Here is a 14,743-nt window from a genome sequence, read left to right as displayed (position 1 = left end):
GAAATTCCTCCGTGTGAGTTCACCCCACGACCCCGCAGTGAGCACAGCGGGCAGTGAGTAACAGAGCAGCGCTCAGCTGCCCCACAGATTGACACCAAAGCCCCCCACCTTGGGCAGCTCTGAGCCCCACAGTGGGGTTTGCAGCCCCCCGGTCCCCAGCACGCAGTGGCACTGACCCCCCCCACACCTCTTTACCGTTAACACGGAGCAAAGAGCAGCTGCTCCATCGCTCTGTCAATATTTGCAGCCCTGTGCTCAGCTTTGGCCCTTCCCAGCGCTTCACCTTCCAGGAAAGGGTTGGAGCCGGGAGAAGGGGTTTCCTGTAAGCGCTGATAAGCCGGGGCAGGAAGGAGCGCTGCTGCTGTTGGCTGAGGGCTGGTGGGGCGCAGAGTGAGCTCAATCCGTGCTGGGAAGGGGGGCGGGGGGGGGTTGGAACAGGGGACCCGCAGCTCAGCCCCGGTTCGGTTCGGTTCGGTGCGGGGATGGCGACGGTCACAGGATGTGAGCACGGGACGGGCACGAGGCAGCGGGTGGGGATGCAGGGACAGCCCGCAGTGAGGCAGCAGCCGCGTGGTGTTGGGGAGCGGCCGGGGATGCCCATGGGGGGGTTTGGGGGGGCTCTCCCGGCCCCGCTGTGCGCCCTCAGCGCGTCCCCGTGGCTGCCCAGCTCCCTTCTCTCCCTGATGGAGCATCCACAGCGGCTGAGGGGCAAAGAACTCCCGGGGGGGAGAGATACCACCATCACCATCACCATCATCACCACCATCACCGCCGCTTCCCCTGCTGCAGCCCGTCCGGAGCTCACAGCTGCGGTGCTTTCTAAGAACCCTCTGCCCACGCAGCAGCACAGGATGGGGAGAGGAAACAGCCCCCGGATCACATCCTGCGCCCCACGCGTCCCCTCCCCGTTGCCACACCAAGATCTGGGCTCAGCCCTTTGCTTTGCCCTCCCCACATCCCCGGCCCCGCTGCGCTCGGGGGACTCTGAGACATCGGGGGGTCCCGGAGCCGCAGCCCTGTCCCATAGAATATCACCCAGCTCAGCTGTTGGAGCCCAAATCGACTTTATTTCCATCGTTGTGACATATATAAAAAGCAGCACGAGCTGCTCTTGGGGCCGACCCAGCTGCAGGAATAAATACAGTACGAAACAGCGCTGGGAGGACCGGGAGCAGCCGGGAGATTCTGAGACACGAATGTAGGCGTAGGAGGGGGCACAAATAAGTTACGCTGCAATAAATAGGAGCCGAGTGCGGGCAGAGCGGAGCCTCAGCCCCAACGGTGGGACCCCACCCCGGGCCGTTCCCCTCCTCACCAACAGCGGATAAATTCCGCTCCTAGAAACGAGCCCGACGGCGGCGACATCGCGGCCCCGTCGCTGCATCCCCTGGCGGTGGGTGAGGGATCCCGGTGGGGTCGCCGAGCTCAGCCCGGCTCAATCCTCGTAGCAGAGATACGCTTGTGTTTAAATATTAAACATGGCTGGTGCTGCACAGAGACCCGTGCACGGACGGCGGCGCAGGGCCGGCACCCTGCGTGGGGGCTGGGGGGGGGCGGCGGGACCCCAACCCCCCCGGCCGGATAAATATTAAATAGCCATAAATATTAAATAAGCGGGGAAGGGCGGCGGGGTCAGAGCCGGGCGAGGTGGCGCAGCGCTCGGTACGCCGTCTCCAGGAAGCGCTGGAAGTTGGCGAGGATGAAGAATCCTCCGACCTGCTGCTGGAAACGGGTGGAAAAAGCGGGCGGGGGGCTGCGCTGCTGGGCGGGGAGAGTCACCGTGTCCAGGCCCAGATCCTCCATCTGCGGGACACAGAAGCGGCGTCACCGACGGCTCCGGACCGTCCCCGTGTCCCCCCGTGTCCCGCCCCGTCCTCACCTGCTGCTGGATGTTGGACGACAGGTTGGCGGCGTCCAACTGCAGCGTCTCCACCAGCGCCGTGTGCTCGGGCAGCAGCTGCAGGACGGTGCCCAGCGAGTCGTGGTACGAGTGTAACCCGGCTCGGATCTGACCGAAACAAACCTCCTGCGGGGGAACGGCGATGGATTTGATTTGGGGTGGGGGGGGGTTGGTGATTAGAGCCCAGCCGGGCTGAGGCCGGGGCGGCTCGTTACACGGGTGGGCGCCCACTCACCGCCTGGAAGCCGCGTTTGTGGCACTGATCCAGCGGTGCCTGCATGAGGGGGGGGTCCGGCCGGACCAGCTGCAGCTCTTCCTCCGTGCACAGCTGGAAGGTGTCACACTGTGGGTGAGGATGAGTCAGAGCTGCAGAGTCTGGGACACCCCGTGAGGCTGCCAGGGCACAGCGACACCCCCGGGGGATGCGGGACCCCCCCCCAGCTCTGTGTGTATGAGCTCAGGGCAGCGACCTGCTGCTCAATGCAGGGATGGAGAGCAGCGTGGGGAGGGCCGAGCAGTGCAGGGATGGATGGGATGGGATGGGTGTGGGGAGGCCGCTGGTCAGAGCCCCATAGAGCCGATAAGGTGGGAGGGGAAGGTCGGGTTATGGGGCCACTCACCACCACGCGCTGCAGAGCGGCCACGTCCCCCCTGATCTTGCGGGTGAACTCCAGGTTCTTGTGCAGGAAGAGCTGGAAGTCGTGGTCCCCTGAGAGCTCGGCCAGAGGAGCCCCATGAAGCGCCTGCCACAGGGCGCCCAGCACCAGCGCCAGCGCCAGCACATCTGCAGGACAGCGGGTCAACACAACGGAGCAATGGGGACCCCCCCAATGGATGGGGGTACAAAGGAGAACAGGGAGGGGATGGAGGAGATGCTGGGAGGGTGGAAGGGCTGCGGCCCCACGTGCCCCCCGGTGCCACCCATGGGTCTGTGGTACTCACGGGTGAGGCAGCACATGGTGCACAGCTCCGTGTCTCCTCCTGCAGCACAGCCCGGCCCGGCTCGGTGCCCTGCCCCGCTCTGCGCGCCCTCATCGATCGGGGCATTTTATAGAGGGCTGTGGGGATTCACACCGATGTGGCAACAGTGCTGATTGCTTCATTGTCTTAATCACCAGCATGCAAATCCCGGGCTCTGGGTGCTCCTGTGCTGCGCTGCAATGGGGCTTTCCTGGTGCTGCAGTGCCACCGAAGCACAGCGGTGCCCGGCCGAACGCTGGTGGTGGGCAGTGCTGGTGCTGCACCAGTGCCCGGTTACAGCTGGTCACTCATTAACCAGCTCTGGCAGGGACGGTGGCTCTCAGCCCATGCGGAGCCCCTCACCGTGGTGTCAATGTGGCTGCGGGACCATCATGGCCACAGGACCCAGGAGAGACCAGCCCTGAGTCCCCTGGCAGCACCAACACCGGGCAGCACCGTGCCCGGCCCCCACATGAACCCTCCCTGCCGGCCCCTTCGGGGAAGCAGCGCCCAGGGGCAGCCCCGGGGGGGTTGGCCGGTCCCAGCCCCCCCGTAGTGACGTGGGTTCTGGGTTGGGGCCAGTTGCAGTGAGTGATTCCAAGAGGATCTTATGGGCCGACGCCAGCTGGGCCAGCTGCTGCCGGGCACTGGGACCCTGCGCTGTCTGGGTGCTCACAGGGTTGGGGTGCAGCCATGGATGGGGTCACCCCACACAGCCCCCAATAGGAGAAGCCAGGAGGCCTCACCCAGCACAACACAGTGTTAACTCTGAAGCCTAATGATGCCGGACCCCCACCAGCATAAAGGCTCTGCCTGAAGCTCGTGGTGCTGTGATCCCATCTGTGTGCTGGATCCCTCCAGCCCCACAGGGAGCAGCCGGGGCCGTTCTCAGCACAGCGGATGTTGTGTGATCGCCGTTCCTCGAGCAGCTCTGCTGCCTCAGCAGGTCAGTGCTGGGCAGGAATTGGGGGCTGCTTCAGGGTGGGGTTGAATCAGCACCCACGGGGCCCAAAGCCCCCACCAGGCTTCCAAGGAAGGAAGTGGCAGCCGGACCCGAAACCCCGTGGGTGGCAGCGTGGGGTCAGCACAACGTGCTGCGGTTCTGCCTCGTGGCCGCTCTTCCTCTGCTGACCCTCAGCCCCCTCCCAGCATCCGCCAGGAAGTCACCACTTCCTGGGTGTCCCCGCAGGCTGCCGGCCCGGCTCACAGCCCCGTCCTGACCCACAGACCCCACCGTGTTCCTAGAGCAGGGATGGGGCTGTTCCCATTCCCTGGAGCTGCTCCATGCTGGAGGCACAGCCCCTGGCTGTCAGCCCAGCATTGGAGTGCTGGGACATCCCCATGTTTCCCCCCTTCCATTGAGCACAGCTGCTCCCAGCTGCCAGCAGCACCCGGCCGTGTTGCCCCCATCCCATCTCCATCCCCATCTGTTCCCTGTGGGACACACAGGCCCCACTCCATCCCCTTTCCCATTGGGAATGGGAGGATGGGGCAGCGTGGGGTCCCAGCAGAGCTCCTCCCTCTCCAAGCACAACAAACCCACGGCAGGAGGACAGGGGGGTGTTTTTCCAACTTTTATTTTAAAGTCATAATTGAAGCTTAACAAAGTCTGACCCCTCGATCAGTGCAAGAGCCGCGGGGGGGTAACAGTGATGCCCAGGGAGCCCAGCTACCGCAGCCCCAGCCCCAGCAGCTCCCACTCTCTGGCTGTATTGTGCTCCTCGCGGGGCTCAGCAACAACTGACCACAGGCGACCTCAAAAGAATGTTTGTTTTTTGGGGGTTCCCCTCTGTGGGTGAGGGAACAGGAGCTCAGGGCCTGTGGTTGGGGGCTGATGAACCCCGCGTGCCCCCCGCTCCCAGTACAGACATGCAGGTACTTATAAAAGAAAGGCAGAGGGGGGGACTGGGGCCGCGTGGGGCAGCTCTCCCTCAGACAGCATCTTCCTTAAGGACAAATAAAAAAACACAGAGCCAGGCCAGAGGTCACGGGAAACCGTCGTCATCGTCCTCTGCCATTTCCTTGGCAAACTCCAGGTCCTGCTGCTCGCGCTCCCGGCGCTCCTGGAAAGCAAAGGTCAATGTTGGGGATGGGGCTGTGAAATGAGCCTGGTGCCCTCATGGTCCCGACAATGAGAGGGTGAGAGCTCACCTCTGCAGATTCCAAGTCCTTGTTGTAAGATTTGGGAGGGAATCTCATGGCCTGGAAAGCCAAACAAGAGAAGCTGTGAGCTGGGAAGTGCTTCCGCTCTGCCCCGCTGTCCTTCCACTCACAGCAGCTCTATTGCAGACTGAGCCAAACCGCCTCCTCCTTCTGTACCACCCCTGTGCCCCCTCAGCCCCCCCGGGGTCCTCATAGAGCTGCTCCGTGCTCACCTTGACTGACATGTTGTGGATGTCGAGGCAGAAGGAGATGCGCTGGTGGAACGCCAGCTGGGGCTCCCGGGTGGAATAGATGTCAATCATCTCCTTTGACTGCACGTAACCCTTCTCGTGGTTAATGCTGGCCTCAATCACGCCGTCCCGGATGGCCTGAGAGCCAGAGGGTGAGTGGTCAGGGCAGCAAAGGAAGGTGTTGGGGAGTGGTGGGCTCAGGACAGTGCACAGAGATGGGAGTTGGTGCCCTCAGCACCCCCAGAGCAGCACAACTAAGAACCAGCAGCCCTGGGAAGGGAATGTGTTGGGGAAGGGCAGGAGAGGCCCAGCAGGAGGCAGAGGGATGAGGAATCCTGCACAGATACCTTGGCAACAATGAACTCTGCATCCTCGGGGCTGTCCAGCTGCAGCTTCTGGGCAATGTCAGCCAGGGAGATGCGGGAGTAGGAGAGGCTGATCATGCGGACACCTGGGGGGGAGGAAAAACAGGAGTGGAGCCCCACACCATGCAGAGCAGGGCGGCTGCCTCCCACCCACCACCCCTCCTACCCGTCTTGATGACGTTGTGCCTCAACCGAATGATCAGCGTGTAGGTGCCGTCAGCCTGGAACTTGTCCCCAAACTGATCCAGGACTTGGTTGAACTTGGCCAGGTTTCCAGTCCTGACGGCTGCAAAGGGGGGAAAGAAGAGAAGAAAATGTGTGAGGGAGGGAAGGAGGGAAGGCCGGGGTGTGGTGGGAAGCACAAAGCTGCCATCAGCCCCCTCCAAGAGGAAAGGAGAAGCCGGCCCTTCAGAAACTGCTGACTGCTGCAGCAAACTGGCACCGCTCAGACTGAGGAGAGGAACCCCCGACACCCCCCCAAACCAGCCACGACTTTCCTCGAAGTGGAGCACCCTGTGCCAAGGGATGGGGGCAGGGGAACAGACAGCAGCAGCGTACCCTGAGTCAGCAGGAAGTACGGCATGAGCGAGCGCTTCAGGGACGGCTGCCTGAACTGCAGCCTGTCCGGGATCTCCCCCAGCAGCAGCTCCACCACGATGAGCAGCTTGTGCACCTTGCATAGAAATAGGAACAGCCCCTGAGCTCCCAAAGCTGGGAGAACCCAGGGGCAGCTTCCTTATGGAGTGTGGGACACCAGGTTCCTGCTTACTGTCTGCTTGAAGCCAACAGCTGTGTGCTGCGGTGCCTTCCGCAGAGCATTCGTCATGGTTCTCCTGGCCTCCGAGTACTCCAGCTGAATGGCTTTGATGCGCCCTGGGAGAGGGATGGGAGTGTTCACATGGGGCTGGAGGTGTTTGGGATAAGCAGATCTGACCGAATGGGGCTTTGCATCCTGCCTGAAAGCTCCATCCCCAGCTGCTCCAGGGGGTTCTCAGTGGGACCGCAATCCTGAGCTGCATCTCACCTGTGTAATAGAGGTACCGGGCCCACTCGTTGTTGTTGGCCTGCTCGGGAAACACCGACTTGGAGACGAGTTTCTCTGCTTGGTCGTAGAGGTTGTAGTGGAGATAATTCCTCAGCAGCAGGTTGAGCAGCGTGGCCTGACCGTCTGCATCGTGGCGCAGCGTGGCCGTCCGCAGCCGGGCGTGTAAGAAGCTGCAGGGAAGGGACAGAGTGTGCAGGGAGGGGGGGAGAGAACACAGGGAGAGCTTGGCCTTGCGGGGTTGGCCGTACCTCCTGACCACATCGAGTTTATTCAGGAACTCATAGATGCGGGAGTGGTAGTAATAACACTTTGCCACCACCAGGTCAAGGGCCCGGCGGTTCTGGGAGCTGATCTTTTGCATCAGGTCGTCAGATACTTTCTGAGCCTGCGGGAAGGAAAATGAAGTCAGAGAAAAGGAATCGCAGCCCAGGAGGAGCAGGAGGAGCCCAGAGGCTGCTCCAGGCTGGAATAGATGGGAGCTGCTGAGGGAGGCAGGTCCCTGAGGCTCCCCCCTTTTGCCACACAAAGGGCTCAGGTTTGGAGCTGCACCTGGGGGCTCCTCACCTCTGGATATCTCTTGCTGTTCATCAGGTAGATAACGAGGAGGAGCTGCAGGTAAACCTCCACCTCTGGCAAGAGAGGAGCTGAGGCCGCTTTCCCCATCCGAGGGCGGAACTGCAGCTCAGCTTCTGTGTCCATGGGCTGCGGGGGGGAGAGAGACGCTGAACATCAGCCTGGCCCAACCAAAACCCACATCATGTCCTACTCAGCCCTGTGCCCTCATTACCCCCGTGTCCCTCATTACCCCTCTATCCCCCTTGATACCCCCCTATCACCCTCATTACCCCTCTCACTGTCCCCCTATCCCCCTCATCACCCCCATGTCCCCCCCATTGCCCCAAACCCCTCCCCTCATTGCCCTCCCTGCCGCCCTGTCCCTCCCATTGCCCCCCTGCCCCACACAGCAGCGCTGTATTGGCTCCCTATGGGCACAGCTCCGTCCCATCGCCTCACCTCCTCCAGGAAGCTGAGAAGGAAATCCCTGACGGTGCTGTTAGAGGTGAAGAATCCATTGACGGCCTTATGCAGCACGTTGGCGTTCAGGCGGCGGGACGTGGACGGCAGCGCCCGCAGCGCCCGCAGGACGTAACGGGGCTCCTTCCCGGACACAGCCTTCTCCAGCTGCTTCACGTGCTCCTTAATGTCTGCAGGACACAGGGGGGGGCACATAGGGTCTCATGGGGTCTCAATGGGTCCCAATGGGTCTCAGTGCATCTCATGGGGTCCCAATGGGTCTCATAAAGTCTCAATGGGTCCCACAGGATCTCAATAGGTCTCATGGGGTCTCAATGTATCTCATGGGGTCTTAATGGATCTCGTGGGGTCTCAATGGGTCTCATGGGTCCCAGTGGGTCTCAATGGGTTCCAAGGGGTCCTAATGTGTCTCATGGGGTTTCAATGGGTCCCAGTGGGTCTCAATGGGGTCTCGTGGGGTCTCAATGCATCTCATAGGTCTCAGTGGGTCTCAATGGGTCTCAGTGGGGGGTCTCAATGCATCTCATGGGGTCTTATGGGTCTCAATGGATCTCATGGGTCTCATAAAGTCTCAGTGGGTCTCATGGGATCTCAATGGGTCTCAGTGGATCTCATGGGGTCCCAATAGGTCTCAATGGGTCCCATGGGGTCTCAATGCATCTCAGTGGGGTCTCAATGGAGTCTCAATGCATCTCATGGGGTCTTATGGGTCTCAATGGGTCCCACTGGGTCTCATGGGGTCCCAGTAGATCTCAATGGGGTCCCATGGGGTCCCAATGGTTCCCAATGGCTCTCAATGTGTCCCATCCCCGTTCCCCCCCGTTCCCCACAGGCCCCATCACCCCGCTCCCCCCGCTCACCCTCCAACGTGACGGCATCCACCTCCCGCTGTGGCTGCCGTTCCCCTCCCGTTTCCCCCGCCGTCCCCGTGGCCGTTTCCTCCTTCATCTCCACATCTGGCGGTGCTGGTGGCGGCCCGTCCGGAGGCGCCTTGGCCTTGTCCCCGCGCCGCCGGGCCGCCCCGTCCTGCTTCATGGCCGGTGACACTGCAACACGCGCGGGGCGAGTCGGGACGGGGCAGGAGCGATCAATCGCCGACCGAACCTACCGGCCAGACATGAGCGATCGAGAGCCGAACTCGGCGACTCTCGGGTATTTCCGGAAAGAGAGATCGGGAAGTTCCGGAAAGCTCTCGGGTGTTTCCGGCTGGCTCTCGGCTTATTCCGCCGGTTTATTGGGGCTGTGTGTGGCTGGCCGGGCTGAGCTTTCAAATAGGGACAAATAGAGATATATAGGGACTCAAATAGGGACAAATAGAGATATATAGGGACTCAAATAGGGGCATATAGGGACAAATAAGAGACATATCGTGACATATAGGGACAAATAGGGACATATAGGGACAAATAAGAGACATATAGTGACATATAGGGACAAATAGGGACATATAGGGACAAATAAGAGACATATAGTGACATATAGGGACAAATAGAGACATATAGGGACTCAAATAGGGACAAATACGGACTCAAATAGGGACATATAGAGACATATAGGGACAAATAGGGACATATAGAGACATAGAGACATACAGGGACAAATAGGGACAAATACAGACTCAAATAGGGACATATAGGGACAAATAGGGACATATAGGGACTCCAATAGGGACATATAGGGACATACAGGTTCTCAAATAGAGACATATAGGGACAAATAGAGACATATAGGGACGTACAGGGACTTCAATAGGGACAAATAGAGACATATATGGACAAATAGGGACATATAGGGACAAACAGAGACTCAAATAGGGACATATAGGGACAAATAGAGACTCAAATAGGGACAAACAGGGACTTAAATAGGGACACAAGCACTGCAGCTCTGCACTCTGCTGGTTCCGCTCCCTTAAGCCTCCTTGGAAATGAATGAGAAAAGCATCACGAAGCTCTTAAATCAACCAACCAACCAACACCCCGCCGTGCTGTGCGTGCAACGCGAATCAACTCGGCGCAATTGCTTTTTAATCACCTTTTAATCACCTTGCAATCAGCAGCACCCCCGGCCCCTATGGGGCAGTGCAGTGCAGGCAGTGCAGCGCATGCAGGGCTGCATACAGAGCTGCAAGGGATGGGAAGCTCAACTCTTTGCAGTTCCCCTGCAGTTGCACCCCGCTCAGCTCCAGCTCGGCCGCTGTCAGATGCTGCTGCTGCTCACTGAAGGATGAGAGCAAACCGGCTGCATTGCTGCTCTCCCTGTTCTGCTGCAGGATGCTCCTCACCTTTGCAACAACAGAAAGCAGCACGATTACACCACGCTGTATCTGCCACCTGCAGGCAGAGCCCTTCCCATCATAGGGAGGTTGCTTTGCTGGTACCACGCTTTGCTGTGAGCCAAGCTGTGTATTTCCTCACCACTTTAAGCTGTTGGGGCACAATCTTCTCATCCCAAGACTCCAGCAATAGCAGCAGCTGAGCCTCCGTGAGCTCTGCAGAATGGAAAGAGATTTGTGCCACGAAGGCAGCAATGGGAGAGGTGAGAATAGGGACCGTCCTGCATTGGATGCTCGTGTGCTCAGCAGTGCTTTGGGCACTTCAAACTGCATGCATTGCATGGCACCCCTGGGGGATGAGTGAAAGCATTGCCCTGTGCCTGCAGCCCTTACCATTGAAGGCATCCAGGGTGTAGGAGATGGCTTCTGTCAGGCCGAGGAGGTCACAACGTGCAGAAGCCTTAAGTGTGCTGAGCAGGGCTGCTAAGTCTGGGCTCTGTGTTGTCAGCTCGCAGTTCTCAGGGTCATCCAGGATGGTTTCCATCTGCGAGGGAAAGGGGAGGAACCCTCAGGGCTTATGGAAGGTCCCACGAAGGGTTTTATTGTGATACAGAACTAAATAGGTGGAGAATCCCATCATCTCTGTGACTGTGGGTGGTGATAAAGGGCAGGTGAAGGTGGTGAGCTGTGCCACAGCTGCCTGCACAAAGCACCTGCTGATGTGATAACAGATAACACTTAGAAACAGATAACTTAGAACCCCCCCTTGCCTTCTCGGTCAGCTCCTCCAGGAGGTTCCTGTCTCTCATCACAGCTTTGATGGACTTTACAACGATGACGTTCAGCTCATCGTCCAGCTGGGACAGAACACCACACTTCTCCTTCACTTCTTTCTCCAGTGCCTCAACTTCTCTGTGTGCAGAACCTGCAGGCCAGAAAGTGCCCAAATATCCCACATTTAACCAAGGCAATTGTGCAGTGAGTTCAATGCCAGCCCCATCTTTAGAACCTGAAACACTTTGAATATCAACAAAGCAAAGAATGCTCAGCTTTGGGTTGATGGTTGTGGCTCAGCTTGTAGGCAGCAATCAGCAGCCAGCACTGCTTTGGGGCTTTGTGTGTGTCCAAAGAGATCCCATCATCCCCAAATGGGATGCAGTGCAAATGGAAGTACTGTAATACAGCACTTACCATCAGCTACAAACGTTGGTTGTTTGTGCTCTGGGAGATGGTTGAGACCTGTAACAAATAGAGATGGAACTGCTGGCTTAGGAAACACTTGGTGCTGGTTCTGGGCTGGAGGTTCAGGTTCTGCCCTGAGCTTTGGGTCAGCTCTGGGTTGACCAAAGGATGCATTAAGGCACGTGCAGATTCAAACTGCTTCTGTCACAGATCTGTGTTTGCAGACGAGCTCAGCACATCAAAGAACCCCTCTGCTCTGCTGCAGTGTTTCCTGGATGGAGGATTTGGGGGTTTCTGTGTCTCTTACCCCACGCTGCATCCTCAATGGTCAGCTGTATGGCCCTGAATGCCAGCGTGCAGCCCCTGGGTATGGTGATGCTCTGTTTGCTCCCAGTGATGCCCTGGTCAGTGAGAAACCCATTACTGGGCTGAGTGAGGTGCAGGGTTGGGGAGGATGGGATCTTGAGTAGAGGAGAAGGCAAACCTTAGCAGAGAACTTGGCATAAAGCTGAGCCATGAACTTGGCCTCTGCCTCCGTGGATTCCTCATATCTGGCCTCCTCTGAGGTCTCGATGGTCTCATGAATGACATATAAGTTCTGTCTCGCCTTCCTGAGCTGCTCAATGAAGGTGTGCTTCGTGTTGATCTTCCTAAAGGAGAGGAGGGATGCAGAACCTGCTGAACACGTCACATCAAACATGGGTTGTGTCGCAGCAGCGTAACCTGCTTAGAGCTGCAGCCTCGTGGTTGTGTTCCTTGTGTTCTACAGCATGGAAATGCTGCAGCGGGGGGGTCTGGGAGGGGAAAAAGGGGTTCAGAAACAGGCTGTAATTCCTGAGGGGGCCCACGAGGAGCTGTGGATGATCTGCATGGAGGCGTTCTGCTTCCTGAATGCAAAGCTGCCAGCAGTACAGGGCTGTGCAATGGGTCTGAGGGCTGGGATGAGAGGTGATAAAGTGTGTGTGGTTACAGCAATGCACGGCCTGTTGGCTTTGATTTTGGCTTTGGCTGTTGGAAAACCACCGTGTGTGTGATGGAGAGGTGTAAACTGGGGGGTGCAGTCTGCCTTTGTGTGTTCCTTACCTTTCTTCTTTCAGTGCCTCAAGTTTGGGTACCAGGATGTGCTTCTTTTCCAGCTTGATGTGCCACTGCTTGGACGTTGAGGCAGCTCCTCCCAGTTCTACTTCTGCAGGGTCAATGGGGATGCTCAGGGTCCCATCCACTCTGTCTTTGATGCTTCCTGTGGTTGTGAACTCCCGTGGGCCGTGACTGTCTGTGCTGGGAAGGAGGGACTCTGCAATGGAGCCCCGTGTTACTGCAAGAGTGATTACAAGGACAGCCATGAGCCCTCAGTTGGCCACAGAGAGAAAGCAGAGTGATGCAGAATGATAAACATGGGCTTTACCAGCACCATTCTCCTCCTGTCCAGGCAGCAGCACATCATGGAACCTGTATTCTGTCCGTCTGTACGAAGGAAATGGATGGAATCTGGTTTTCCTTTTCTTTCGAACCAGGCACAGGAGCCTGAAATGGTCTTGGTCCGAGATGCTGTGGACAGGAACCAGATCCCCTGTGGGATCCATTTGCTTTGCCACTTTTTGGGTGATCTTTTTAAACATTCTGCAGCAGCTTTATGGATTCTCAGCCTTAGGGGAGAAGATGCACAGGATGAGGATACGAGTAGGAAGTGACAACAAAATATCTTCCAATATTGGAGGATAACAACCCCCCCCCAACCAAAGAATACAACCTGTGTGAGGTTACTCTCAGAAGGCGCATGGAGAGGTCCTGCTAGCAGCTATGTCTTGCTAATTAGCCTTATTCAGGCTCATCCCCATATGGGGATGGAGCTTTGTAGTTGGAGCCCATGGCTGCTCTTCCAGCAGACCCTTTATTGGTCATGTGCACCATCACACAGCACAACAACCTGAGCTGGGCACAACTGTTTAACCACCTGCTGGGATCCCCAGTGCTTTAATGAATGCATTGCTCTCATAGAGGCTTCAAGAAAGCAGATATTGAGCAACCTCTTGCTGTTCTGATGTTGTTGCTTCGTTGTGCTTCTGCATTTCTCCCCGTGTTGGTGCCCGGCAGATCTCTGTTGTTTTGAAACCAAATGTTGGGAAAACGATTTGGTCAAAGTCTTTAAGGAAGTGAAAGTGATGGAGGTGATGGGCTGAGGAAGGAGGAGCACTTGTTCTGTGCCAGAATGTTCCTCAGCATTTTGGGGATGGATGGATGGACACCAACCCCCCCCCAGACCCCAACATCCCCACCCCTCTCCCTGCATCCCTATGGGGCGGATGGGAACTGCTGTTGCATTATTAGTTCTCCAAGCAGAACTTTGGTTCTGCTTATTGGCCTTCAGTGACACGTCAGTAGAAGTGAGATAAGCTTTGATTTACGAGCAAAGCAGCTTCCTTTAACTAAGGAGGAAGATGTGCTGTGCTGTGCTGTGCTGTGCTGTGCTGTGCTGTGCTGTGCTCTGCTGTGCTCTGCTGTGCCTTCTGTGTGCTGCTGCTTCACTGTGTCGTGCTCAGAAGGAATGGATCCCATTCAACACCAACAGTTTGCTCTCCTCCCTCCCTAAAGGAGCACATTGTCACGTCCTGCCCGGGGAGGGTGACCAGATTCACAAACCCTCTTGGTTCCATTAAGGACACTCAGATCCAAATGCAGACGTAACCGGTTCTCATTAAAGCTGACTGTAAAAGTATTGGCACTCTCAAAGTTCTGTCTGTCAGAGCTGTGAGGATAAACTGTGACTTTATAGGAAGTTGAAATAAGCCTCGGTTGCTTAACTTTATGAGGAGAAAGAAAGACAAAATGGGGGAGGAAGGAGAGAAGAGAAGGGAATGGGTGGAGAGGGGAACCGTGGGTCTGTGCTCCAGCTCTGATTCAGATAATGGGGGACTTTGGGCTGTGGGAGCACTCAGCCTTAAGTCTCAAAGTTCTCAAGTCCCAGGAGGAGCTGGGGAGGGACTTTGGACAGTGGGAGAGAAGAGTGGGGCGGCAGAGTGGGGCAGCCCTCCCCCCATCCGTGGGGCAGCTCTTACCTGGAGCCTGTGGGGGGATGTGGGGCTCTGTGCTGCAGGAGTGGGACCGGCTGGTTGCGATGCCTGCAGTGCTTGCAATGCTTGCAATGCTTGCAATGCTTGCACTGCCTCCCGTACTTGCTGGCTTTGCTATGTGGGCCTCCTGCCAGCCCGGAACTGCCTGCCCAATAAGGAAAGAAGCACTGATATAACCCCAGCCCTGAACTTTTCTCGCCGTCACTTCTGCTGTCGTGCTGTTCCAGCAGCTGTGGGCACCTTGCACTCGATCCCTGTGTACCTTGTTCCTGGGCTGTAGGACTTTGCTTCTGTTGTGGTTCTGTTTGGCAGTTACGCAGGGATGAGGAGCAGGACGTGCTGGTGAAGGTAGCACGGTTGGGTTGTGGTTGGATTTGATGACCTTGGAGGTCTTTTGCAACCTGAGCAATTCTGTGATGCTCAGCTGGGGGTTGGAGTTGGACTGGGGGGGTCCGTTCTGGCCCCTCCAGCTCTGCAGTCCATGAGGTTCCAGCTCTGCCACATCCTTTGCCTGGTT

General features: G+C 57.6%; 3 protein-coding genes across 4 annotated transcripts; all 3 read right to left on the bottom strand.

Moving 5' to 3' along the window:
- Positions 1-1,045: 1,045 nt before the first annotated feature.
- On the bottom strand, positions 1,046-2,988 carry CSF3 (colony stimulating factor 3). Its single transcript, XM_015885560.3, has 5 exons — positions 2,843-2,988; positions 2,521-2,684; positions 2,136-2,243; positions 1,880-2,026; positions 1,046-1,803 (listed from the first exon to the last, which is right to left on the bottom strand). The coding sequence occupies exons 1-5, from the start codon at positions 2,856-2,858 to the stop codon at positions 1,633-1,635; spliced, it is 606 nt and encodes a 201-aa protein (XP_015741046.1). The 5' UTR covers positions 2,859-2,988; the 3' UTR covers positions 1,046-1,632.
- A 1,433-nt stretch (positions 2,989-4,421) lies between these two features.
- PSMD3 (proteasome 26S subunit, non-ATPase 3) lies at positions 4,422-8,762 on the bottom strand. Its single transcript, XM_015885945.3, has 12 exons — positions 8,559-8,762; positions 7,678-7,868; positions 7,228-7,365; positions 6,912-7,048; positions 6,643-6,833; positions 6,388-6,491; positions 6,177-6,291; positions 5,785-5,904; positions 5,601-5,704; positions 5,236-5,391; positions 5,012-5,062; positions 4,422-4,923 (listed from the first exon to the last, which is right to left on the bottom strand). Exons 1-12 carry the CDS (start codon positions 8,731-8,733, stop codon positions 4,846-4,848), a joined length of 1,560 nt encoding a protein of 519 aa, XP_015741431.1. The 5' UTR covers positions 8,734-8,762; the 3' UTR covers positions 4,422-4,845.
- Positions 8,763-9,717: 955 nt separating this feature from the next.
- On the bottom strand, positions 9,718-14,384 carry GSDMA (gasdermin A). 2 transcript variants are annotated; one of them, XM_015885981.3, is made up of 10 exons: positions 14,212-14,384; positions 12,561-12,801; positions 12,239-12,470; positions 11,640-11,805; positions 11,463-11,556; positions 11,165-11,212; positions 10,744-10,898; positions 10,367-10,517; positions 10,116-10,189; positions 9,718-9,982 (listed from the first exon to the last, which is right to left on the bottom strand). In XM_015885981.3, the coding sequence occupies exons 2-10, from the start codon at positions 12,772-12,774 to the stop codon at positions 9,770-9,772; spliced, it is 1,347 nt and encodes a 448-aa protein (XP_015741467.2). In that variant the 5' UTR covers positions 12,775-12,801; positions 14,212-14,384; the 3' UTR covers positions 9,718-9,769. The 2 variants fall into 2 exon arrangements, with proteins under 2 accessions (XP_015741467.2, XP_015741468.2); XM_015885982.3 differs by having other exon boundaries at positions 12,239-12,449; positions 14,212-14,379.
- Between the last annotated feature and the right edge of the window lie 359 nt (positions 14,385-14,743).

Source organism: Coturnix japonica, unplaced genomic scaffold, assembly GCF_054131305.1.
Source record: "Coturnix japonica strain WE unplaced genomic scaffold, WE-NBRP24 Scf049, whole genome shotgun sequence".
Taxonomy (NCBI): Eukaryota; Metazoa; Chordata; class Aves; order Galliformes; family Phasianidae; genus Coturnix; species Coturnix japonica.
Note: the sequence above shows the minus strand (reverse complement) of the source record. Positions and strands in the feature narration are given on the sequence as shown.

Coding starts and splice junctions, on each gene's coding strand:
- GSDMA (XM_015885981.3), bottom strand. CDS start 12,774: ATGTTTAAAAAGATCACCCAAAAAGTGGCAAAGCAAATGGATCCCACA. Junction 10,518..10,743: donor TGGAGGAGCTGACCGAGAAG/GCAAGGGGGGGT, acceptor TTTCCCTCGCAG/ATGGAAACCATCCTGGATGA. Junction 9,983..10,115: donor TGCCCCAACAGCTTAAAGTG/GTGAGGAAATAC, acceptor GTTGTTGCAAAG/GTGAGGAGCATCCTGCAGCA.
- CSF3 (XM_015885560.3), bottom strand. Junction 2,244..2,520: donor CCGCTCTGCAGCGCGTGGTG/GTGAGTGGCCCC, acceptor CCTCACCCACAG/TGTGACACCTTCCAGCTGTG. Junction 1,804..1,879: donor CGTCCAACATCCAGCAGCAG/GTGAGGACGGGG, acceptor TGTGTCCCGCAG/ATGGAGGATCTGGGCCTGGA.
- PSMD3 (XM_015885945.3), bottom strand. CDS start 8,733: ATGAAGCAGGACGGGGCGGCCCGGCGGCGCGGGGACAAGGCCAAGGCG. Junction 7,049..7,227: donor ACAGCAAGAGATATCCAGAG/GTGAGGAGCCCC, acceptor TCCTTCCCGCAG/GCTCAGAAAGTATCTGACGA. Junction 6,834..6,911: donor AAACTCGATGTGGTCAGGAG/GTACGGCCAACC, acceptor CCTTCCCTGCAG/CTTCTTACACGCCCGGCTGC.